The 24,407-nt window shown below is 46.1% G+C and overlaps 1 protein-coding gene and 1 long non-coding RNA gene across 2 annotated transcripts in view; one reads left to right on the top strand and one right to left on the bottom strand.

Moving 5' to 3' along the window:
• LOC137323038 (uncharacterized) overlaps positions 1 to 24,407 on the top strand; it is a 47,407-nt gene that overhangs the window by 15,916 nt on the left and 7,084 nt on the right. The window contains exons 2-3 of the long non-coding RNA XR_010963279.1: positions 855 to 1,008; positions 9,408 to 9,466. This is a non-coding gene — a long non-coding RNA (uncharacterized lncRNA). The remainder of the gene's footprint in view (positions 1 to 854; positions 1,009 to 9,407; positions 9,467 to 24,407) is intronic.
• Positions 4,593 to 24,407, bottom strand: part of LOC137323037 (matrix metalloproteinase-20-like) — a 39,383-nt gene continuing 19,568 nt past the window's right edge. Inside the window, exons 6-10 of the mRNA XM_067986400.1 lie at positions 9,618 to 9,738; positions 9,378 to 9,511; positions 8,888 to 9,047; positions 4,949 to 5,052; positions 4,593 to 4,693 (exon numbers count right to left, since the gene is read on the bottom strand). Of these exons, the coding sequence (XP_067842501.1) occupies positions 4,593 to 4,693; positions 4,949 to 5,052; positions 8,888 to 9,047; positions 9,378 to 9,511; positions 9,618 to 9,738 (620 nt within the window). The remainder of the gene's footprint in view (positions 4,694 to 4,948; positions 5,053 to 8,887; positions 9,048 to 9,377; positions 9,512 to 9,617; positions 9,739 to 24,407) is intronic.

The following is a 24,407-nucleotide window of genomic DNA, read 5'->3' on the forward strand; positions in this document are numbered from 1 at the left end:
AAACACTAGGATACAAGTCCAAGGAAGTTGGAACCAAACTGTATAGTGTTCTGGTCAAACTGCACCTTGAATATTGCATAACATCCTGGTCACTGAGACATAAGGGGAACATTTTAAGTGCTAGAGGCAATGCAGAGAATACATGCATTATGAGGAAAGGCTGGAGAGATTTGGGCTTTACTTTGGATAAGGTGGTACAGGTTCAAATTAGGAAAAAGGTAAATTTAGGACTGATGTCAGAAATTTTTTCACAGAAAAAGTGATCAACATTTGGAAAAGACTTCAAGAATAATGGAAGCAAAAACCCTGGAATATTTTAAGAAACACTTAGATGCCAAAATGGGTGGACTTTAGTGTATTTCTAGATGGATGAATTAAGGTGGACTGAATGATACTTTATGATCTTGTGACATATTGAAGATTTAAGTTGGTTCAATAGAACATATGGAGAATTGATTACCTCCAGATAAATGTTTACTAAATACTCATCTTGCACTGTTGCCATCATTAACAAGACAGGCTGAGTCCCCTTCACTGTTGCCACATTTGAAGGGACATATTACCAATATTGCCAGCCTGAGTGAGACATCCTACACCTCCCTCCATTGATACCAGTTCTCCTGAGGCACTTTGTACACCCTTGCACTAATACCACCCGAAGTTGGCAATGATTCTGTTTTCAAACAGTGAATATCAGTGGATATTTTGTATAGATACAACTCGTACATGATTTCATCTCCCCCCAGCAAACTTTGGACAGTTATTTTATCAGGTACTGTAACAGTTTGTAATATAGCACCATTCTGATGAAAGGTCATCGACCTGAAACGTTAACTCTGTTTCTCTCTCCACAGATATTGACTGACCTGCTGAGTGTTTCCAGCATTTTCTGTTTTTGTTAAGGTGTGATGCTTATTACCATGCAGAATGAATTGTCTTACCTACATAAACAAAGCCATATTCCAGTGAGAATGGAGTGCATGTGGTGTCGCATTTTGTCATCTACTGGTGAGTAGCTGTCACATAAAGATCACATGACAATAATCTCAGAATTGATTGGTTTGGAGCAAGTCATCTGACATTGTCCACCTAGGTGTATAAATAGGATCATTTTCAGTAATTCTTCGGTATTCCATACTGAGAACTACCTGGATTGATTAGAGTTAAAGGCAGACCCAAGGGATTTTAAAAAATTCATTCATGGGATGTGGGCATCGCTGGCTAAGGCCAGCATTTATTGCCCATCCCTAATTGCCCGTCCCTAATTGAGAAGGTGGTGGTGAGCCGCCGCCTTCAACCCCTGCAGTCTATGTGGTGACGGTTCTCCCACAGTGCTGTTAGGAAGGGAGTTCCAGGATTTTGACCCAGCGACGATGAAGGAACGGCGATATATTTCCAGGTCGGGATGGTGTGTGACTTAGAGGGGAGCGTGCAGGTGGTGTGGTTCCCATGTGCCTGCTGCTCTTGTCCTTCTAGGTGGTAGAGGTTGCGGGCTTGGGAGGTGCTGTCGAAGAAGCCTTGGCGAGTTGCTGCAGTGCATCCTATGGATGGTACACACTGCAGCCACTGTGCGCCGGTGGTGAAGGGAGTGAATGTTTAGGGTGGTGGATGGGGTGCCAATCAAGCGGGCTGCTTTGTCCTGGATGGTGTCGAGCTTCTTGAGTGTTGTTGGAGCTGCACTCATCCAGGCAAATGGAGAGTATTCCATCACACTCCTGACTTGTGCCTTGTAGATGTTGGAAAGGCTTTGGGGAGTCAGGAGGTGAGTCACTCGCCACAGAATACCCAGCCTCTGACCTGCTCTTGTAGCCACAGTATTTTTATGGCTGGTCCAGTTAAGTTTCTGGTCAATGGTGACCCCCAGGATGTTGATGGTGGGGGATTCGGCGATATCCTACTATAGTAAGTATATAGACGTATAACTTGCTTGTACTTTCTATTAATAAAACCAACAAGTTAATTGATCTCTGGCATCTGAACCTGTATCATTTGGATTAATCTACTCAGGTGATCTAACAGGTATGATCAGAACTAATAATGACTCATGCAACTGCTGACGTAGGCAGTTGAAATTTGATTGATTCAATGGCCTGACTCAGTCTTATTCTTCAACTGTCCATCATCAATTATATTTTAGTGCTGTGTTTGTGTAGAATGCCAGGCATTGGATGAAGACTTAGAATATACATATTTTCTGCTAAATTCTTCGGAGGTGAAATTGTTCAACGCCAGTAGCACAAAATGGGCTGGCTGATAGCGAATCGGGAGCCCGTTTTACACCGCGCCTGATTTGAAATCTTTATTTGATGTATGTCCATCAGCATTTAGATTTCCCCCAATTATATCTGGCCGAACAAGATATCTAGTTGATATATTTGCATATCACTGCCTGTTTCTTTCAGATAGGTCCTATATAAGATCAGATCAAGTCATTTTGCCCTCCAATTTCCTTTCTCTTTTAGGGAAACAGCTCTCCTCGACACTTTTGACAAATATTTTAGACTCACTTAGAATCATACTCCTATGACACGCTGCAGGTGTCTTCAGGGAACACTTCTTCTACATTTACTTTACTGAGGAGCAATGTATGTGGCACCTTTGCTTCACCAAGGAGGTTGTCACTGAACTTTGTCACCTGCTGCAGCCACAACTCGAGCCTCAAACCAGGGCACAGACAGCATTGCCCTGTGGCTGTCAAGGTCACGATCACCCTCAACTTTTATACCACAGGTTCCTTTCAGGTTGCAACTGGTGATATTAGCAACATCTCCCAGTTCGCAGTACAATGATGTATCAGGGAGGTCACCGAGGCTCTCTACACCAGAAGAAACACGTACATCTCCTTCCCTATTGGCAGAGCAAAGCAGGACTTCAGAGCACTAGGTTTCGCATACAAGGCACCTCTGGCATCCTATCCCCCTGCTCTAGATCCTGCACACTTGTGCCCGGTGAGTCACCATGTGTAGACGCCGCCTCAAACCTAGCCTCAAGTCTGCGTGGTGTCAGTATGTGCGCTGGTGTTTGTGAGACCCAGATCAAGGGACAGTGTATCTTCAGAAATACTGTGCACCTCTTCCTTAACTGGCTGAGGGGCATTGACATTCTCAGTAGTTGATATTAAAGAAAGGAACAAGAGTTAGTTTGCATTGTGAGGGAGACCAAAGAAAGAGAAGTGGATGTCGAAAGCATCTGCAGCTTGTCATGCAGAGTGGGTGGTATGAGGTAGAAGTCAGAAGAAACGAAGAGGGTTAAGTATAAAGAAGCCCTGCGCAACGTCTCCTCCAGCGTTGCTAATGGCCACAGCCTCTGCTGTGCTCCATTCCATGATGGTCAGCAAGCCCTCTTCAAGAGGGAAGAGAGCGTGTAGATGGGCTCCTCCTCCTCCGGTGGTAACCTATTGCCTTGTATTGTGTGCGATCTTCTCCTGCAAGAAAGAGGGAAGTGTGTCAGTGAGAATTTTGTGAGGGGTTTGGAGAATGTGGCTGTCATGGAAGAATAGCTGACAGTCTGTGAGATGTGAGTTATGGGTGAGTGAGGGTTGTAATAACGGTGAGTGTGAGCATGAGGAGTAGGAGGTTTAGTGAATTGTAGGACAGTGCAGGGCAGTGTTGTGAGTGCTGTCAGTGCTGGAATTAAGGAGGCTGCGAGTGGTGCAGCTGTGATCAGAAAGTATTTTAGCAGTGTTCTTACCGTAACAATTTTAGTTAAGTCATTGAATTTTTTCTTGCATTGCAACCATGTTCTTGGTACCTACAGGGCTTCCTGCCCCCTGGTTGGTGGTGGGGGGGAGGAGGAATGTCCCTCTTTTCCACTGCCTACACCAAGATCTCCAGTGCAGCATCAGAGAACCTTGGTGCCCGCTCACTCTCTCCTTCAGCCATTTCTTCCTCAACTTGTTCTTGTGTTCCTGCAGCCAGAATGCACCTCCTTTAAGAAGTGCTGGCTGCTTTTAAGTAGTGTTCTGGACTCCTGACATTGGCCCCTTCCAATAGGCGGCAGCCAATGAATAGCGCGGGTAGCACTAGCAGCATGCACGAAAGATTGTAATTAGCAGGCAGCATGGATATTGCATGCTGCCTGCATTGATAGTAACTGGCACGGGCAGTCCATGTCTTGCACCCCCTGCCGTGTGCCCGTCTTCTGGCGCGATCCGATTTCTAGGCTACAGAATTGACAGCACAGAAGAAGATTTACTTCACAGAAGAAGGAAATTGTTTGTAAAATATAATCTAGTTCAAAGGTTACAAAAGACACTGTTAGCTCCTCCTTCATAGAGATTGACTCAATAATGAACAAAGCCTCCAATGATGCTTTTACTGTATTTATGTGTTGAAACCTATCAATTCATTGGACTGGTAGATGGTTTGTGAAAGAAATAGGCTAAATGGTCTGAAAGGCCATTTCTCATTTCATGCTTTTTTAATGTTTTTATTGCTTAGTCCTAAAAAGTTTAATGCAGTAAAAGAACTTGTAGCATTGAGATTATTTAATGAATTTAGTCCTGTACCAGCTCTCTCTTGGAAGGATCTTGTAACAGAAACTTGAATGACGGGTGAAAAGATACACTATCCAGTGGGTCAGAATTCATGTACTTAACATCCCAGCCAGTTGTTGGAATTTAAAGTGCGAACAATTTCTTTTCTCCAGTAGTCATACTCAAGCAGTCGTGGCCCACTGAAGAAGTAAATCAATCCTAGGAAAGGACAGAAAAGCACTACATTAATAAATTTGGGAAAAGAATAGGATTGGTCCTGTAATTCTATTAACAATATTCTGTGTTTCATCAACAATCAAAACGTTTATCATGCCATTTATTGAACTAATTATACAGAGCTCTCAGTTATCTCGCAGAATTTAAATTAGCGAGTGGCAAGTTCGAGTACATGGCAGTATATCCTGTTGTCCATTTTAAGTTTTAACAAACTCCTGCCACTATGGATGCACATACCGTTGTTCTGAAAGGCAGCATCTATTTTGTCATTGATTCCTGGCCAGCTGCTACTTATCTGTTTTGGGTAGCCATAGTCCATAGTCTTTATTTCTTCATTGTAACTGAACAGTAGAGAATAAAACTAAATTTAGTAAAAATGGCTCGTCATACTGCATATCCTTACTAAGCAGATAAATAATATTGCACAGTTCCTATTAGTCTGAGATCTGTGCTTCGGAAAGCTCTAGTACTAAAAGTTATTTGTTTAATACAGCCGTGGCTTGGTGGAAGCACACTCGCCATCAAATGGTTGTGGGTTCAAGTCCCACTCCAGGGACATGAGCACAAAATCTAGGCTGACATTTCAGTACTGTACTGAGGGGGTGCTGCACTGTTGGAAGTGCCATCTTTTGGATGAGATGATAAACCAAGGCCCTATCTGCCCTCTCAGATGGATATAAAAGATCCCATGGCACTATTTCGAAGAACAGCAGGAGAGTTCTCCCTTGTGTCCTGGCCAATATTTATCCCTCAGCCAACATCTAAAACAGATTATCTGGTCATTATCACATTCGAGGGATCTTGCTATGCGCCATTTGGCTGCTGCATTTCTGCATTACAACAATGACTACACTTCAAAAGTACTTCATTGGCTGTAAAGCGCTTTGAGATAGCCTGAATCATGAAAGGTGCTATATAAATGCAAGATTTTCTTTCTTTCTTTTAAAATGCAGGAAAGTTTTATTGGCATTCCATTTCACAATTAATGCAATCAGGCTTTGTTTTGTGCAATGATCTACTCTATCAACAACAATGTAGGATTTTTGGGCTTAGGTTTTCATACTGGATTAGGGCTGCAATTACTTGAATTCTCATTTCAACTATTATGAAAACATGCATCAGCATTGACTCCACTTCTCCAATCATACCATCTCCTTCTTAGAACTGCCAGCTAAATTCAAGGAGCACAGGTCGGAGAATTGGCGCTGCAGTGTTGTAGCCCATCTACGTGAGGCTCTTTGAGTGCAGCTCTCCATTGGGAGATTGGGATCACTGAACATATCTTTATTGTTTCACACAGTATTTAAGAAAAATAAACACACTGGCTGAGATTTTCCGCTGTTGTGAAATCCCGGCGCATCTTCAAGGTGGAAGTTTCCACCCATCACAAGGACGCATCCCTGACTCTGGCTGAATATGAATTCATTGATGACAGTGCAACACTGGATTCCTGGAGTTCAGGTGTATGGCAGGATGTGTATTCAGTGCACTGTATCATGATGTTTTTTGTTCTGTTGTGCACATGTGTACGCAAATGAAATTTGTTATCTTGCTGGCATTCCAGGGACTTGGAGTGGCAGTATAAATCAGGTCTATAACACCCCTCGCACACTCAGAGATGATTCAGTCCCAGATTACAATATGTTATATAATTGAGGCTTTATTTCTGAGGCAGTGATTCTGTGAAAAATTGCATTGCACAGCTGCAATATAAAATGGGTTTGTCATCAAGAATGCCACCTTGCCCAGATTTCTTTTTGAGAAAGAAAAGAAATAGAACTCTTCGAACGCAATGATACAAGTTTGATTATTTTTTACTCTGATTTAAAGCTTTTGGCAGAAGTTTCCTTTAGCATGCAAATTATTGAAATTTACCTATATGTCTAAAAAAAATTAGTTGAGTTTCATTTTAGTCAACATTCTGCGTAGGTGCTACAAACAGAATAAGCTTGTAGTGCAACAAATGGAGTGGGCTTTTTAAAATTATATTTTTAAACGTGAAGTATACTGATTAATTATTTCCTTTTTGTTCAGAACAATTTTGAAATATCTTTACAACAACATGCATTTATACACGCCATTCATGTAAAAAAAACATACCATGGTGCTTTACAGAGGCATAACCAGACAAAAGTGAACACCAAGCCAAAGAAGGAGATATTAGGAGGGTAACCAAAAGTTTGGTCAAACACATGTGTTTTAAGGAGTGTGTTAAAGGAGGAGAGGGAGAGGGAGGTGGAGAGCTGAAGTGATTTAGGGATGGAATTCCAGAGAGTGGGGCCTAAGCAGCTGAGGAACAGAGAGATTGGCGGAGGTTGTAGGGCTGAGGAGGTTACAGAAGATAGGGAGGGGCATGGCCATGAAGGGATTTAAACATGAAGATGAGAATTTTAAATTTGAGACAGTGGGGGACCGGAAGCCAGTGTACACCAGCAAGGGCAGGGGTGATGAATGAGCAGGACTTGATGCAGAATAGGATACTGGCAACAGTATTTTGGATGAACTGACATTTATGAAGGGTGAGGATGGGAAGCCGGCCAGGAAAGCATTGGAATAATCGAGTCTGGACAAAGGCATGGATAAAGGTTTCAGCAGCAGATGAGTTGAGGCGGGCGATGTTGCTGAGGTGGAATTAGATGGTCTTTGTGATGAAGAGGATATGCGGTCAGAAGCTCAGCTCAGGTCAAATAGGATGGCAAGGTTGCGAACAGTATGGTTGAACCTGAGACAGCAGCCAGAGAGGGGGATGGAATCAGTGGTGAGAGTACGGAGTTAGTGGCATGGCCCAAAGACGATGGTAACAAAGAAATTGCAGCTCATCCAAGACTAGATATCAGACAAGCAGCCTGACAGCACAGATACAGTAGAGAGATTGCAAGAGGAGCTGGAGAGGGAGAGCTGGGTGTTGTCAGCATATATGTGGAAGATGTCCCCACGTCATTGGATGATGTTGCCGAGAGGCAGCATTTAGATGCGGGAGAGGGCCAAGGATTGATTCTTAGGGGACTCCAAAAGTGACGTGGGTTTGGGAAGAGAAGCTATTACTGGCTATGATCAGATAGTCAAGAGTGTAACCAAGCAAGGACAGTCATACTGAGATGGACAATGGAGGAGAGGCATTGGAGCAGATGATATAGGCGGCCATGTCAAAGGCTGTAGTGAGGTAAAGGTGGATGAGGAGGGGGAGAAAAACATTGCCACAGTCACAGTGGATGTCATTTGTGACTTCATTTAGGGCCATTTCAGTGCTATGGCGAGAGAAGAAACCTGATTGGAGAGATTTAAACATGGAGTTGTGGGAAAGAATGATTTGAAAGGTGATAACACGTTTGCAGAATTTGGAGAGGACAGAGAGGTTGGAAATGGGGTGGAAGTTTGCAAGAACAGAGGGGTCTAAGGTGGGTTTTTTGAGGATGGGAGTGATTATACCATTTTTGAAAGGGAAGGGTACAGCACCTGAGGAGAGGGATCCATTTATAATATCAGCTAGCATGAAGTCCAAGAAGGGAAGTTAGATGGTCAGCTGTATAGTGGGAATGGGGTCAAAGGAGCAGGAAGTGGATTCCATAGACGAGATAAGCTCAAGGAGATGAAGAGGAAAGAGAGAAACTAGAGAGACATGGGTTCAGGGCTAAGGCAGTGGGCAACCTGGGGGAGGTTTGGCTTGGTGGGAAAGGGGATGGAGGGGAAGCAACAGAGGCAGCTAAATGGATGGTCTCAATCTTAGTGACAAAGAATTCCATGAGCTCCTCTCAATTGTTATTGGAGTTGAGGGTAGAGGGAGTAAGGGAGAGGTGTTTAAAGAGAGAGTAGTGGAGAGAAAAAGCCTCAGGTTATTTCTACACTCCAGGATAATCCAGGAGTAGTGAATGGCTTTAACGGAGGAGAGTGAGGCCCAATAGCACTTGATGTAGTTCAGGTAGATCTGATGATGGATAGCTGAACCAGTTGTGCGCCAGACACCCTGAATGAAGTCTGTGCCCCTTGTACTTGAGGGAACGAAGCTGAGGGCCATACCAGGGAGAACACCCAGGATGGAAGAGTAAACGTTTTACTGGGGACACAGGCATCAAAAAGGAGGGGGAGTAATTGAGGACATTGACAGCTGCAGAAGTTTCCTGGCAAATGGAAGACTAAAGGCTAGACAGCTAAAAGCGATAAGTGAATAATACATGCCTCCAATACATATTTCCTATAAAGAATAGTATTTTCTTTGCCTGTTGTATAAATATTGCTGCATCTATTTGCTTCACGAATGTTGGAAGTCCAAATAGGTAAATAGACTCAGATGAATTTTGGCTAAGTTCATAATGTGTGTAGGTCCAAAATTTTGATCCTGCAAATGAAAAAAAATATTAAGAATTCCTTTCAAGGAAGATCAGGTGGGGTGTATAACAGATGGCTGATCAGCTACTGCCCATTTTGCACCCCTGCCAAAGTTGAAATTTACCTCATAGTCTCATGATATTTTTTGATCTTTGGAATTGGTCAGATGGACCACAATAGCCTTTGCCAATCCATACATTTTTATTTAATTTGCTCAAATATAGCAATTAAACAAGAATTCTTGTATAATATCCTGTGATCAAAATCTCGATCTCTCTTAATGCTAAGTTATTACAATGTTTCAACTAATATGAAAACAATATTGAATGGTTTGCATCACCTTTGAAAAAATAAATTGTATCTTTTCCAGGAATTTCACAAGCAGCATCAATATTTGATGGGAGGTCTAACCAGACATCTTGAATGGAGGTAATCTTGGCATCTGCCACTTGTTGGTATTTACGCCAAAAGTATCTAAGCAACAATCAAAAGAGAAATGTCATCAAATGAACTACTTGGGTTAAGGTAGTGTGAGCGTTTGTGTTACACATGGTAAATACATAAGTAGTAGTAACTTTACTTATTTTTGAAGAGCAAAATTTCTCCATATGCCTTGGTAACAGCATCAAATGAAATGGAGGGATCACATTTATCTGGCATCATTGGCTCTGCAGATTTTTGGTTATAAATTTGCATGGTTCCTAAAGAGGGAAAGAAGTGTTTGGAACAAAGACAAAGATTAAGGTTACTGCACAACTAATGAAAATCATTGTGCAAAGGTGCACTTGCTTTTATATTGTGCATTTTATTGTCTAGAGCACATGAATATGTCTACTGATACATTTATCAATATTATCTTGTTTGAACACACAGGTATAAAGTTTTGGATTGGGTATAAGCCTGATCAGAAGTCAAGCAGAGAACGAATTGCACTTATTTCAGTTGTGATGCGCTCTGAGAATTCCTCGGGTCAGCCTAATTTTAGTATCATGGACAGATTCCAGGCATGGAAAACAACTCTCACTGGGAACTTGCCTGTTGATGGGTGGGAAATCATATGCTGCTACAGGTTTTAAAAGAGCAGGTAAATTTTTGGGGAAAATTATATTTGGCAAGAGTGGAATAGGCTACTGATCAGCCCAGTTCTCCAATGAGGCTATCAACATCCTTTGATCAGTGGTTAATCTCATGCTTGGAATAAGAAGGTCATGGGTTCAAGCCCCATTCCAGGAACTTGAACATATAATCTAGGCTGACACTTCAGTGCAGTACCTGTCTTTTAGGTGAGATGTTAAACTGAGGCCCTGTTTGCCCCCTCAGGTGGCTGCAAGGCTGTGGACCCTTGCTATGTGCAATTTGGCTCCTGCTTTTGCCTATAAAATAACAGTGACTGCACTTCAAAAGCAGTTCATTTAGGACATTCTCAGGAAGCAAATGGCACCATATTTCTTTCTTTCTTTCTAGTGGAAGTGAGGCAGAGCTTGGAGTCTTTATTTAGAACTGACACCCATCCCTCACTCATATACTGCCATGTAGAAGGGCATGTCACAAGCAGCACTTGGAGCACCTTACAATGAAGTACCAGTCAAGTGCAGCTACAAAACAGAGCTACTTGCATGCAAAACATCCAAAGTAGCAGATTATAGACAGAGCTAAGCTAACATACAATGATCATGACACTAACCCTATCACATCCAGCCAAGAATGGTGGGGGGACAACCAAGCAGCTACCAGGAAGAGGAGAAGGCTCCATACACATCACCATCCTCAACCATGGCAGAGCCCAGCACATTCGTGGAAGAAACAAGTGCCTTCAGCCAAAAGTGCCACGTAGATCCTACTTGGCCTTTTCTTAAGGTCCCCGTCATCATACAGACCAATGTCCAGGCAATTCAGTTCACTCCCCATGACATTAAGAAGTGGCTGAGTGCTGAAGACCTGTCCATCAGAGCTACTTTCACCCAGCCGAGCTGTTCCAGTACATTCTTAACAGTGGCATTGACCCAACAATGTGGAAGATTAATCAGCTATGTCCTATCCACAAATACACAATAAATCTAATCTGGACACTTACCACCTGATCACCCTCTTCTCAATCATCAATAAAGTGATGGAAGGAATCATCAATAATGCCACCAAACAACCTACTCATCAGTGACCTGCTACCCGATGTTCAGTTTGAGTCTGTTAGAACCACTCTGCTCCTAACCTCATCAGGAGTGTGATGGAATACTCATCTGAATAGCTGAAGCTGCAATAACTCTTAAGGAGCTCAATATCATCCAGGACAGAGCTGTTCACTCCATCGGCGCCATTGCTAGTGGACTCACTGAACATCCCATCACTGGTGCCCTGTGGCTGCAGAATATACTATGTACTGGCTGCACTGCAGCAAATCACCTAGGTTACTTTGACAGCACCTCCCAGCATCGCAACTACTACCACTGAGAAGAACAAGAGCTACAATGTCATGGGAACATCATCATCTAACAATTAACCTCCAAACATACACCATTCTGATTTGGACATATATCACCATCCCTTCATTGTCATTGGGTCAATATTCTAGAATTCCCTACCAACACCATTATGTGAGCATCATCACCACAAGGACTGCAGCTACAGAAGAAGACCCATCACCATCTTAGGGCAACTAAACATGAGCAATAAATTTGGTTTTGTCAGCATCACCCATGTCCGAGAACAAATATTTTAAAAATCCTCCCACCTAATATAACCAACAGCTGCATGCACATGTCATCACACCCATTCTACCCTGTATGCTGATGTGCGGTCATCATTGCATGTCATCTTAATAATTAGAACTTCTCATTTCTTTAGTTCTTCTGGCAGGAGTAGACAACCCATAACAACCATGATACATCCCTAAAGGAGGCAGACCCCCTAACTTTAAACCATTAACCCCATGTGAGGAAGAAGTCCTTTAAATTATGGGAAGAGAGACAATAAAGCAGAAAGATACAGGAAAATAGTTGGTTTGCTGCCAACTCGGGCTTCAATACCAGACTGCTGCTCTCCGCGGTCATCCTATTCTCTCATTGATTAACTGCCAGAAAAGAATATACTGAAGCTGTTTACCAAATCACTCCTTCTACTTAAAGCAATGTGTGAAGACTACTCATCAGGACACAACTGTAAGATGTCTTCCTCTTTTCTTTCTCTAGATGTACCAGAGAAAGGCAAGCCAGTTCCCAGTACATCCCTCTATGCCAGCACTTTACAGCACACACTATCACTCACACTTTCACTCTAAGTACCAGCTGAGATATATACATCCCTGGGATTAAGAGATTTAGCTAGAGAGGAGCGCACTGGGTGAGATACATATCATGAATGAACAATAGTAGCTGATACAGGAGAAGGAGGAACGTGTGTCCCAACGATGAGCCTAGGAATCTGGACCTTGCAGGAGTTTTTATTAAAAGAATGATTTCTGAGCAACAAATGTTGGTGCAGTCAGTACGTACCATACCATGCAGTGTGCTGCAGATGATGGCGTGGGTGAAGGAGCCCACTAGCCACAAGTGTGCAGTTTTGCAATTCTCAGTACTGCAGCCCACCATTAGCAAGTGTCAACTCCAGGGATATCTACAGCAGAGATCATAATCATGGAGGTCTGAGATTCCAGAGTGGAATGGCTATCTCTTTGATAGGCTTTTTGATTGGTTAGAAAGAACAATGAAGTAGGGCCTCACTGACTTAACTGAAGACATTAGGTTTGCTGTCACTTTGATCAGTGACCAGGTGTGACAGTGCCCAGAAGCACGGCGATAGCGCTGTTTCTAAGGAGGTCAACACATCCGGGTCCTCCTATTAGCCCCTTCTGATGCCTGTATGGGTGCCAGAAATCGCACTGGATCAAGCTCTCCATGCAGTTGTGGAAGTGGTGTAGCCTGCAGCACCTCCGTTTTATTAAAAGAATGATTTCTGAGCAACAAATGTTGGTGCAGATGATGGCTTGGGTGGAGGAGCCCACAAGCCACAAGTTGACGTAAAAATCAGATCAGCTATGATCTCATTAAATAAATGGCGGAGCAGGCTCGAGGGGCCGAATGGCCTACTCCTGCTTCTATCTCTTATGGTCTTATCTCAGGACTTAGCTACTGGAAGTTCTCAATTCAAAATGCTCCTCTGTGCAACAGAGTAGCCAGCCAGCTTACATATTCCTGCTACAGAGATTGCAGCTAGATGAAGCACAAGGTTAGGGTTGAGAGCACCGATGTCACATCTGATATGGCAGTAAATAAAACAAATCTCATAGCAGAAAGCTGTGTGAAGAGATGGTCCATGCAAAGATTTTTAAGCACGTTTCATCAGATGGCACAAATGTGGTATTTGTGAGTTGTCTGGAAGAAATAAGGCACTGTAGGTGAACACATATTTGTTGAGGGCATGAGCAAGATATAGATAGAACTGTTAATGCAGTGGCCACATTTGCAAACTAAGATACGGTCTCCAGTCTGAGAACTTACCAAAAGACTCTCATAGCTGACAATGGTTTCTGCTCTGCAGCCATTTCACAAACCTTCTGTTTCTCTTGGTAGTTCTCTTGACGTGCCTCTGGGGTTTCTATGATAATATCTCTTTGCAGGATGAAGTTATGCAGAATGCAGCAAACAACAACAATTCGTGAAACCTGTGCCCAACTGCATTGCAGCTTTCTCCCAATCCTATTGAGGCACCTGGAGAGTTTCAACATTTTTTTTTATTCATTCATGGGATGTGGGTGCCCATCCCTAATTGCCCTTGAGAAGGTGGTGGTGAGCCACCTTCTTGAACCGCTGCAGTCTGTGTGGTGAAGGTTCTCCCACAGTGCTGTTAGGAAGGGAGTTCCAGGATTTTGACCCAGCGACGATGAAGGAACGGCGATATATTTCCAAGTCGGGATGGTGTGTGACTTGGAGGGGAACGTGCAGGTGGTGTTGTTCCCATGTACCTGCTGCTCTTGTCCTTCTGGGTGGTAGAGGTCGCGGGTTTGGGAGGTGCTGTCGAAGAAGCCTTGGCGAGTTGCTGCAGTGCATCCTGTGGATGGTACCCACTGCAGCCACTGTGCGCCGGTGGTGAAGGGAGTGAATGTTTAGTGTGGTGGATGGGGTGCCAATCATGCGGGCTGCTTTGTCCTGGATGGTATCGAGCTTCTTGATTGTTGTTGGAGCTGCACTCATCCAGGCAAGTAGAGAGTATTCCATCACACTCCTGACTTGTGCCTTGTAGATGTTGGAAAGGCTTTGGGGAGTCAGGAGATGAGTCACTTGCTGCAGAATACCCAGCCTCTGACCTGCTCTTGTAGCCACAGTATTTATATGGTTGGTCCAGTTAAGTTTCTGGTCAATGGTGACCCCCAGGATGTTGATGGTGGAGGATTCGGCGATGGTAATGCCGTTGAATGTCAAGGGGAGGTGGTTAGACTCTCTCTTGTTGGAGATGGTCATTGCCTGGCACTTGTCTGGCACGAATGTTACTTGCCACTTATCGGCCAAAGCCTGGATGTTGTACAGGTCTTTCTGCATGCGGGCACAGACTGCTTCGTTAACTGAGGGGTTGCGAATGGAACTGAACACTGTGCAATCATCAGCGAACATCCCTATTTCTGACCTTATGATGGAGGGAAGGTCATTGATGAAGCAGCTGAAGGTGGTTGGGCTTAGGACACTGCCTTGAGGAACTCCTGCAGCAATGTCCAGGGGCTGAGATGATTGGCCTCCAACAACCACTACCATCTTCCTTTGTGCTAGGTATGACTCCAGCCACAGGAGAGTTTTCCCCCTGATTCCCATAGATTTCAATTTTACTAGGGCTCCTTGGTGCCCTTGATGTCAAGGGCAGTCACTCTCATCTCACCTCTGGAATTCAGCTCTTTTGTCCATGTTTGGACCAAGGCTGTAATGAGGTCTGGAGCCAAGTGGTCCTGGCGGAACCCAAACTGAGCATCGGTGAGCAGGTTATTGGTGAGTAAGTGCCGCTTGATAGCACTATCGACAACATCTTCCATCACTTTGCTGATGATTGAGAGTAGACTGATGGGGCGGTAATTGGCCGAATTGGATTTGTCCTGCTTTTTGTGGACAGGACATACCTGGGCAATTTTCCACATTGTTGGGTAGATGCCAGTGTTGTAGCTGTACTGGAACAGCTTGGCTAGAGGCGCAGCTAGTTCTGGAGCACAAGTCTTCAGCACCACAGCCGGGATGTTGTTGGGACTAATACCCTTTGCTGTATCCAGTGCACTCAGCCGTTTCTTGATATCACGTGGAGTGAATCGAATTGGCTGAAGACTGGCTTCTGTGATGGTGGGGATATCGGGAGGCGGCTGAGGTGGATCATCTACTCGGCACTTCTGGCTGAAGATGGTTGCAAACGCTTCAGCCTTGTCTTTTGCACTCACGTGCTGGACTCTGCCATCGTTGAGGATGGGGATGTTTACAGCGCCTCCTCCTCCCTTTAGTTGTTTAATTATCCACCACCATCCATGACTGGATGTGGCAGGACTGCAGAGCTTCGATCTGATCCGTTGGTTGTGGAATCGCTTAGCTCTGACTATAGCATGTTGCTTCTGCTGTTTAGCATGCATGTAGTCCTGAGTTGTTGCTTCACCAGGTTGGCACCTCATTTTTAGGTACGCCTGGTGCTGCTCCTGGCATGCTCTTCTACACTCCTCATTGAACCAGGGTTGATCCCCTGGCTTGTTGGTAATGGTAGAGTGAGGAATATGCCGGGCCATGAGGTTACAGATTGTGCTGGAATACAATTCTGCTGCTGCTGATGGCCCACAGCGCCTCATGGATGCCCAGTTTTGAGCTGCTAGATCTGTTCTGAATCAATCCCATTTAGCACGGTGGTCGTGCCACACAACACGTTGGATGGTGTCCTCAGTGCGAAGACGGGACTTCATCTCCACGAGGACTGTCACTCCTACCAATACTCATGGACAGATGCATTTGCGACAGGTAGATTGGTGAAGACGAGGTCAAGTAAGTTTTTCCCTTGTGTTGGTTTGCTCACCACCTGCCGCAGGCCCTGTCTAGCAGCTATGTCCTTCAGGACTCGGCCAGCTCGGTCAGTAGTGGTGCTACCGAGCCACTCTTGGTGATGGACATTGAAGTCCCCCATCCAGAGTACATTCTGTGTCCTTGCTACCCTCAGTGCTTCCTCCAAGTGGTGTTCAACATGGAGGAGAACTGATTCATCAGCTGAGGGAGGGTGGTAGATGGTAATCAGCATGGAGGTTTCCTTGCCCATGTTTGACCTGATGCCATGAGATTTCATGGGGTCCAGAGTCAATGTTGAGGACTCCCAGGGCCACTCCCTCCTGACTGTGTATCACTGTACCGCCACGTCTGGTCTGTCTGTCCTGCTGGTGGGACAGGACATACCCAGGGATGGTGATGGAAGAGTCTGGGACATTGGCTGAAAGGTATGATTCTGTGAGTGTGGCTATGTCAGGCTGTTGTTTGACTTGTCTGTGGGACAGCTCTCCCAATTTTGGCACAAGTCCCCAGATGTTAGTGACTTTGCAGGGTCGACTGGGCTTGGTTTGCCTTTGTCGTGTCCGGTGCCTAGTGGTCCGATGTCGGGTGGTCCGTCCGGTTTTATTCTTATTTTGACATTTTTTAGCGAGATTTTACAACTGCTCAGTGAGTGTTCTGATGGATGTCAGCACCTCACTATAGCTGTATTCAGCTAGTGTTTTGGAATATCATACAAGTGCAATGATCCATGGCCCCGATAGTCTTGATCACCCAGGAGCTGCCCTGATACTTCCCTTTGTGGAATGGCGGTCTGCTTTAAGCTGAAGGCATTGTGAAAATTGGGGGGAAGTGAGTATAGCTTTGCACAATCAGGTGCTGTTGGAAACAAATGGCTGCATATTGAGACTTGTAATCCTTTCGTATTCACATAGGTAGTGGCATTGTTCAGTAGAGCATATAGTTCCACATGGATATATTCTATAACCTCTGGTCCTTCAGGAATCCAATCACCATAAAATTGCAAAGCACATTCAGGATGCTGTTGGGTGTCCATGGGGAAGGAGATGAAATTGCTTGCTTGAGCAAACAAAGCATCAGACACTTGTTTCACACAACTATGGACAGCTAATTATCATTGAGAACATCAGCAACATAAGCCAATCTGAAATGATCCTAAAGCATAAAAATACAGGGTCGTTCAGACCTAGAAAGCCATTGGCAGTGCCTTGCCCGTGGAGGGATTCGGCTGCAGATCTGGTTGGAGCAGTGATATTTCTGGATAGCTTTCTCCAGAGTACAGTCACATCTCAGAGGAAAGCAAGGATACAACAAAGGCCATAGGCCCCGACAACATCCCAGCTGTAGTGCTGAAGAGTTGTGCTCCAGAACTAGCCGTGCCTCTAGCCAAACTGTTCCAGTACAGCTACCACAGTGACATCTACCTGACAGTGTGGAAAATTGCCCATGTATGTTCTGTCCACAAAAAGCAGGACAAATCCAATCCGGCCAATCACCGGCCCATCAGTCTACTCTCAATCATCAGCAAAGTGATGGACGGTGTCGTCAACAGTGCTATCAAGCGGCACTTATTCAGCAATAATCTTGACATCAAGGCAGCATTTGACCGAGTGTGGCACCAAGGAGCCCTAGTAAAATTGAAGTCAATGGGAATCAGGGGAAAACTCTCCTGTGGCTAGAGTCATACCTAGCACAAAGGAATATGGTAGTGGTTGTTGGAGGCCAATCATCTCAGCCCCAGGGCATTGCTGCAGGAGTTCCTCAGGGCAGTGTCCTCGGCACAACCATCTTCAGCTGCTTCATCAATGACCTTCCCTCCGTCATAAGATCAGAAATGGGGATGTTCGCTGAAGATTGCAGTGTTCAGTTCCATTCGCAACCCCTCAGATAAAGCAGCAGTCCGTGCCCGCATGCAGAAAGACCTGTACAACATCCAGGCTTTGGCCGATAAGTGGCAAGTAACATTCGAGCCAGACAAGTGCCAGGCAATGACCATCTCCAACAAGAGAGAGTCTAACCACCTCCCCTTGACATTCAACGGCATTACCATCGCCAAATCTCCCACTATCAACATCCTGGGGGTCACCATTGACCAGAAACTTAACTGGACCAGCCACATAAATAGTGTGGCTACAAGAGCAGGTCAGAGGCTGGGTATTCTGTGGCGAGTGACTCATCTTCTGACTCCCAAAGCCTTTCCACCATCTACAAAGCACATTTCAGGAGTGTGATGGAATACTCTCCACTTGCCTGGATGAGTGCAGCTCCAACAACACTCAAGAAGCTCGACACCATCCAGGACAAAGCAGCCCGCTTGATTGGCACTCCCTTCACCACCAGCGCACCATGGCTGCAGTGTGTACCATCCACAGGATGCACTGCAGCAACTTGGTAAGGCTTTTTCGACAGCACTTCCCAAACCCACGACCTCTACCACCTAGAAGGACAAGGGCGGCAGGCATAAGGGAACAACACCACCTGCACGTTCCCCCCCCACCCCCCCCCCCACCCAAGTCACACACCATCCCGACTTGGAAATATATCGCCGTTCCTTCATCTTCACTGGGTCAAAATCCTGGAACTCCCTACCTAACAGCACTGTGGGAGAACCTTCACCACACGTACTGCAGCGGTTCAAGAAGGCTGCTCATCACCTTCTCGAGGACAATTAGCAATGGGCAATAAATGCTGGCCTTGCCAGTGATGCCCACATCCCATGAACTAATTTTTTTAAAAAAGGTGCACGAAGGGGAGAGTGTATTTGTCAGTCAGCAAGGTAGGGGGAACCGACGGGATATAGAGGAGGAGGAGGTCCCGCACACACTGCTCTTTTCCAACAGGTACAATGGGGGAAAAATTGGTTAGGGCCTGTTTTTGGGCAGGGGTAGCGCGAGCCGCTATTACCTCGTGCCCATTGCCCCTGCGCAGGCAGGACAAGACTTTGGTCAGGCCTGAGGACTTACCTGTAATCTGCATTGGAAATCATCATTGAACGAGGATTCCATACAATTTGCACTTTCCACCAGCAGGGGAAGCTCCAATCTCTTAAACGCAGGCTGTCTGTTAAGAAATCTCTTAAAGGTAGCTGGTACCTGTTATTTGCTTAAAATAACAGTCTGCTGTCTGCATGGAGTCTGAACGGAGATCAGACATTGCATCAGACACGTAAAACATAGATGCAGCTCCCATCCCTATGTTTACAAACTGATGAGTTATGTTAAAACATTGAATAAAGGTTACGCACTACTAAACTCCACATCCTCCAATCTTCATACCAGATCTCACCAATCTCCCGATCTGAGTTGGTACCAGGCCTACGAGAGTGCGTGCACCAAGATTCTCTGCTGATGCACTAGAGACCTTGGTGCAAGAGGTGGACAGAAGGAGGGACATCCTATATCCGTGGGGGGTGGAGCAAGAGGCCCTCCAAACATATACCCAAAAGGCAGTGGGAGGCAGCAGGGGATGCAGTCAATGTCAGGTGCACAGCATCATGAACATGGATGCAGTGCAGGAAGAAGTTCAATGCTTTGACATGAGTGGTCAAGGAGAGAGAGGTCAACTGTCAAGTGGCGTCTCCTACCAACTGCACCACGCACTACAACCTCCATCATCCACATACCAACAATCTCTTTCCATCAGATTCTTCCTTTCACCCTCACACATTACCACTGTTGCAAAACGCCCACCCACAACTCACAGGCCACACACACTGGTAGCTTTTCAACCATGACAGGCACATCACCCAGGAACATGTCCCGCTTTCTTGCAGGAGGAGGTGGTGAATATCAGGAGGCAATAAGTGGCAGTTGCATTTAGCCCCTCGAGCCTGTCCCGCCATTCATTGAGATCATGGTGGACCTGTGACCTAACTCCATATACCCGCCTTAGCCCCATATCCCTTGGTTCACAGAAATCTATCAATCTCTGATTTAGAATTCACAATTGAGCTAGCATCAACTGCTGTTTGCAGAAGAACGTTCCCAACTTCTCCCACCCTTTGCTTGTAGCAGCGTTTCCTAACTTCACTCCTGCACGTCCTGGCTCTAAATGTTAGGCAATGTCCCCTTGTCCTAGTATTAAAGTTTAGGAGACCTCCAAAAACAGTTACAAATGTCTCGGCAGCCAGAAGCAATAATCCAGCCACTAGCCTGTAAATCCTGCATGGTCCCTTTAATTCCACTGGTGGGGGATCCTCCAGACACTCTAAGACACATTCAAATGGTCGGGGTTAAGACTGTGCGTTGAGTTGAGCGTTAAGTCCCAAAATGGTGTCTTATCACTTTAAATCAGCGTTGCACACTGATTATATCCATTTTCTCCTTACTTTACATGCTTCCGGCGTTCGTTATCTGCGCCTGCGCTAACTCCTATACCAAGATGGCATCCGGCACACGTCATGCTGGAAACATGCGTGCACAGCCAAGACGCCATTTTGGCATTTTTGGAGGCCGTGTGGTGCCGAAACAACAGGCACTACATGGCCCAATTTAGCGCCCAATGTACTTGATACCTGTAAGGATAAGGAGAAAGACTAGGGAGGGCAGCCACAATGCTGGCCTAGGCACCATGAAGCAGAGGGCAGTCCAAAGGGCGGAGAAGCAGAATAAAAATGTAGTAGTTATAGGGAATTCAATAATTAGGGGGATGGATAGTATTCCTTGCAGCCATGATAGAGAGTCCCGAAGGGTGCGTTGCTTATCTGGTGCCATGATGTGGAGATGCCGGTGATGGACTGGGGTTGACAATTGCAAACAATTTTACAACACCAAGTTATAGTCCAGCAATTTTATTTTAAATTCACAAGCTTTCGGAGGCTTCCTCCTTCCTCAGGTGAACATTGTGGAAATGAAATCCTCGAAATGAAATCACATTTATAAATCACAGAACAATGCTTGGTGATTACAGACAGTTTGTTCAACTGCCCGTTGCCAAGGCAATCAGTGTGCAGACAGACAGGTATTACCTACAAGGTCTCCGAATATACAAATCACCAAAAAAAAACAGAGATAGAGAGGTAGAAACATAGAAAAGACAGCAACTGACCCGTTATATTAAAAACAGATAACATTTGTTCGCTGGTGGGGTAACGTGTAGCGTGACATGAACCCAAGATCCCGGTTGAGGCCGTCCTCATGGGTGCGGAACTTGGCTATCAATTTCTGCTCGACGATTTTACGTTGTGTGTCTCGAAGGCCGCCTTGGAGTACGCTTACCCGAAGGTCGGTGGCTGAATGTCCTTGACTGCTGAAGTGTTCCCCGACTGGGAGGGAACCCTCCTGTTTGGTGATTGTTGCGCGGTGTCCGTTCATCCGTTGTCGCAGCGTCTGCATGGTCTCGCCAATGTACCATGCTCTGGGGCATCCTTTCCTGCAACGTATGAGGTAGACAACGTTGGCCGAGTCACAGGAGTATGAACCATGCACCTGGTGGGTGGTGTCCTCTCGTGTGATGGTGGTATCTGTGTCGATGATCTGGCATGTCTTGCAGAGGTTAAAGTGGCAGGGTTGTGTGGTGTCGTGGACGCTGTTCTCCTGAAAGCTAGGTAATTTGCTGCGAACGATGGTCTGTTTGAGGTTGGGTGGCGGTTTAAAGGCGAGTAGTGGAGGTGTGGGGATGGCCATAGCGAGGTGTTCGTTGTCATTGATGACATGTTGAAGGCTGCAGAGAACATGGCGTAGTTTCTCCGCTCCGGGGAAGTACTGGACGACAAAGGGTACTCTGTTGGTTGCGTCCCGTGTTAGTCTCCTGAGGAGGTCTATGCGATTTTTCGCTGTGGCCAGTCGGAACTGTCGATCGATGAGTCGAGCGTCATATCCCGTTCTTACTAGGGCGTCTTTCAGCGTCTGTAGGTGTCCATCGCGTTCCTCCTCGTCTGAGCAGACCCTGTGTATTCGCAGGGCCTGTCCATAGGGGATGGCCTCTTTGACGTGGTTAGGGTGGAAGCTGGAAAAGTGGAGCATCGTGAGGTTGTCCGTGGACTTGAGGTAGAGTGAGGTGCTGAGGTGCCCGTCTTTGATGGAGATTCATGTGTCCAAGAAAGAAACTGATTCTGAGGAGTAGTCCATGGTGAGCTTGATGGTGGGATGGAACTTGTTGATGTTATCGTGTAGTCTCTTTAGTGATTCCTCGCCGTGGGTCCATAGAAAGAAAATGTCGTCGATGTATCTGGTGTATAGTGTTGGTTGGAGGTCCTGTGCAGTGAAGAAGTCCTGCTCGAACTTGTGCATGAAAATGTTGGTGTATTGGGGTGCGAATTTGGTCCCCATGGCTGTTCCGTGTGTTTGGGTAAAGAACTGGTTATCAAAGGTGAAGACATTGTGATCCAGGATGAAGCGGATGAGTTGTAGGATGGCGTCTGGAGATTGGCTGTTGTTGGTGTTGAGTATTGATGCTGTCGCAGCGATGCCGTCATCGTGGGGGATACTGGTGTAGAGTGCCAAGACGTCCATCGTGGTGAGAAGTGTTCCTGGTTCAACTGATCCGTGGGTACTGAGTTTTTGTAGGAAGTCTGTAGTGTCGCGACAGAAGCTGGGGGTTCCCTGTACGATGGGTTTCAGGATGCCCTCGATGTATCCAGAGAGGTTCTCACACAGGGTTCCGTTGCCTGATACGATAGGACGTCCGGGTGTGTTCGCTTTGTGTATCTTTGGGAGGCAGTAGAAGTCTCCCACGCGGGGAGTACGTGGGATAAGAGTGCGTAGGATGCTTTGAAGGTCTGGATCGAAGGTCTTGATCAGTTTGTTGAGCTGGTGGGTGCGGACGTCCTATCGTATCAGGCAACGGAACCCTGTGTGAGAACCTCTCTGGATACATCGAGGGCATCCTGAAACCCATCGTACAGGGAATCCCCAGCTTCTGTCGCCACACTACAGACTTCCTACAAAAACTCTGTACCCACGGATCAGTTGAACCAGGAACACTTCTCACCACGATGGACGTCTCGGCACTCTACACCAGTATCCCCCACGATGACGGCATCGCTGCGACAGCATCAATACTCAACACCAACAACAGCCAATCTCCAGACGCCATCCTACAACTCATCCGCTTCATCCTGGATCACAATGTCTTCACCTTTGATAACCAGTTCTTTACCCAAACACACGGAACAGCCATGGGGACCAAATTCGCACCCCAATACACCAACATTTTCATGCACAAGTTCGAGCAGGACTTCATCACTGCACAGGACCTCCAACCAACACTATACACCAGATACATCGACGACATTTTCTTTCTATGGACCCACGGCGAGGAATCACTAAAGAGACTACACGATAACATCAACAAGTTCCATCCCACCATCAAGCTCACCATGGACTACTCTTCAGAATCAGTTTCTTTCTTGGACACACGAATCTCCATCAAAGACGGGCACCTCAGCACCTCACTCTACCGCAAGTCCACGGACAACCTCACGATGCTCCACTTTTCCAGCTTCCACCCTAACCACGTCAAAGAGGCCATCCCCTATGGACAGGCCCTGCGAATACACAGGGTCTGCTCAGACGAGGAGGAACGCGATGGACACCTACAGACGCTGAAAGACGCCCTAGTAAGAACGGGATATGACGCTCGACTCATCGATCGACAGTTCCGACTGGCCACAGCGAAAAATCGCATAGACCTCCTCAGGAGACTAACACGGGACGCAACCAACAGAGTACCCTTTGTCGTCCAGTACTTCCCCGGAGCGGAGAAACTACGCCATGTTCTCCGCAGCCTTCAACATGTCATCAATGACAACGAACACCTCGCTATGGCCATCCCCACACCTCCACTACTCGCCTTTAAACCGCCACCCAACCTCAAACAGACCATCGTTCGCAGCAAATTACCCAGCTTTCAGGAGAACAGCGTCCACGACACCACACAACCCTGCCACGGTAACCTCTGCAAGACATGCCAGATCATCGACACAGATACCACCATCACACGAGAGGACACCACCCACCAGGTGCATGGTTCATACTCCTGTGACTCGGCCAACGTTGTCTACCTCATACGTTGCAGGAAAGGATGCCCCAGAGCATGGTACATTGGCGAGACCATGCAGACGCTGCGACAACGGATGAACGGACACCGCGCAACAATCGCCAAACAGGAGGGTTCCCTCCCAGTCGGGGAACACTTCAGCAGTCAAGGACATTCAGCCACCGACCTTCGGGTAAGCGTACTCCAAGGCGGCCTTCGAGACACACGACAACGCAAAATCGTCGAGCAGAAATTGATAGCCAAGTTTCGCACCCATGAGGACGGCCTCAACCGGGATCTTGGGTTCATGTCACGCTACACGTTACCCCACCAGCGAACAAATGTTATCTGTTTTTAATATAACGGGTCAGTTGCTGTCTTTTCTA

Source organism: Heptranchias perlo, chromosome 6 (genome assembly GCF_035084215.1).
Source record: "Heptranchias perlo isolate sHepPer1 chromosome 6, sHepPer1.hap1, whole genome shotgun sequence".
Taxonomy (NCBI): Eukaryota; Metazoa; Chordata; class Chondrichthyes; order Hexanchiformes; family Hexanchidae; genus Heptranchias; species Heptranchias perlo.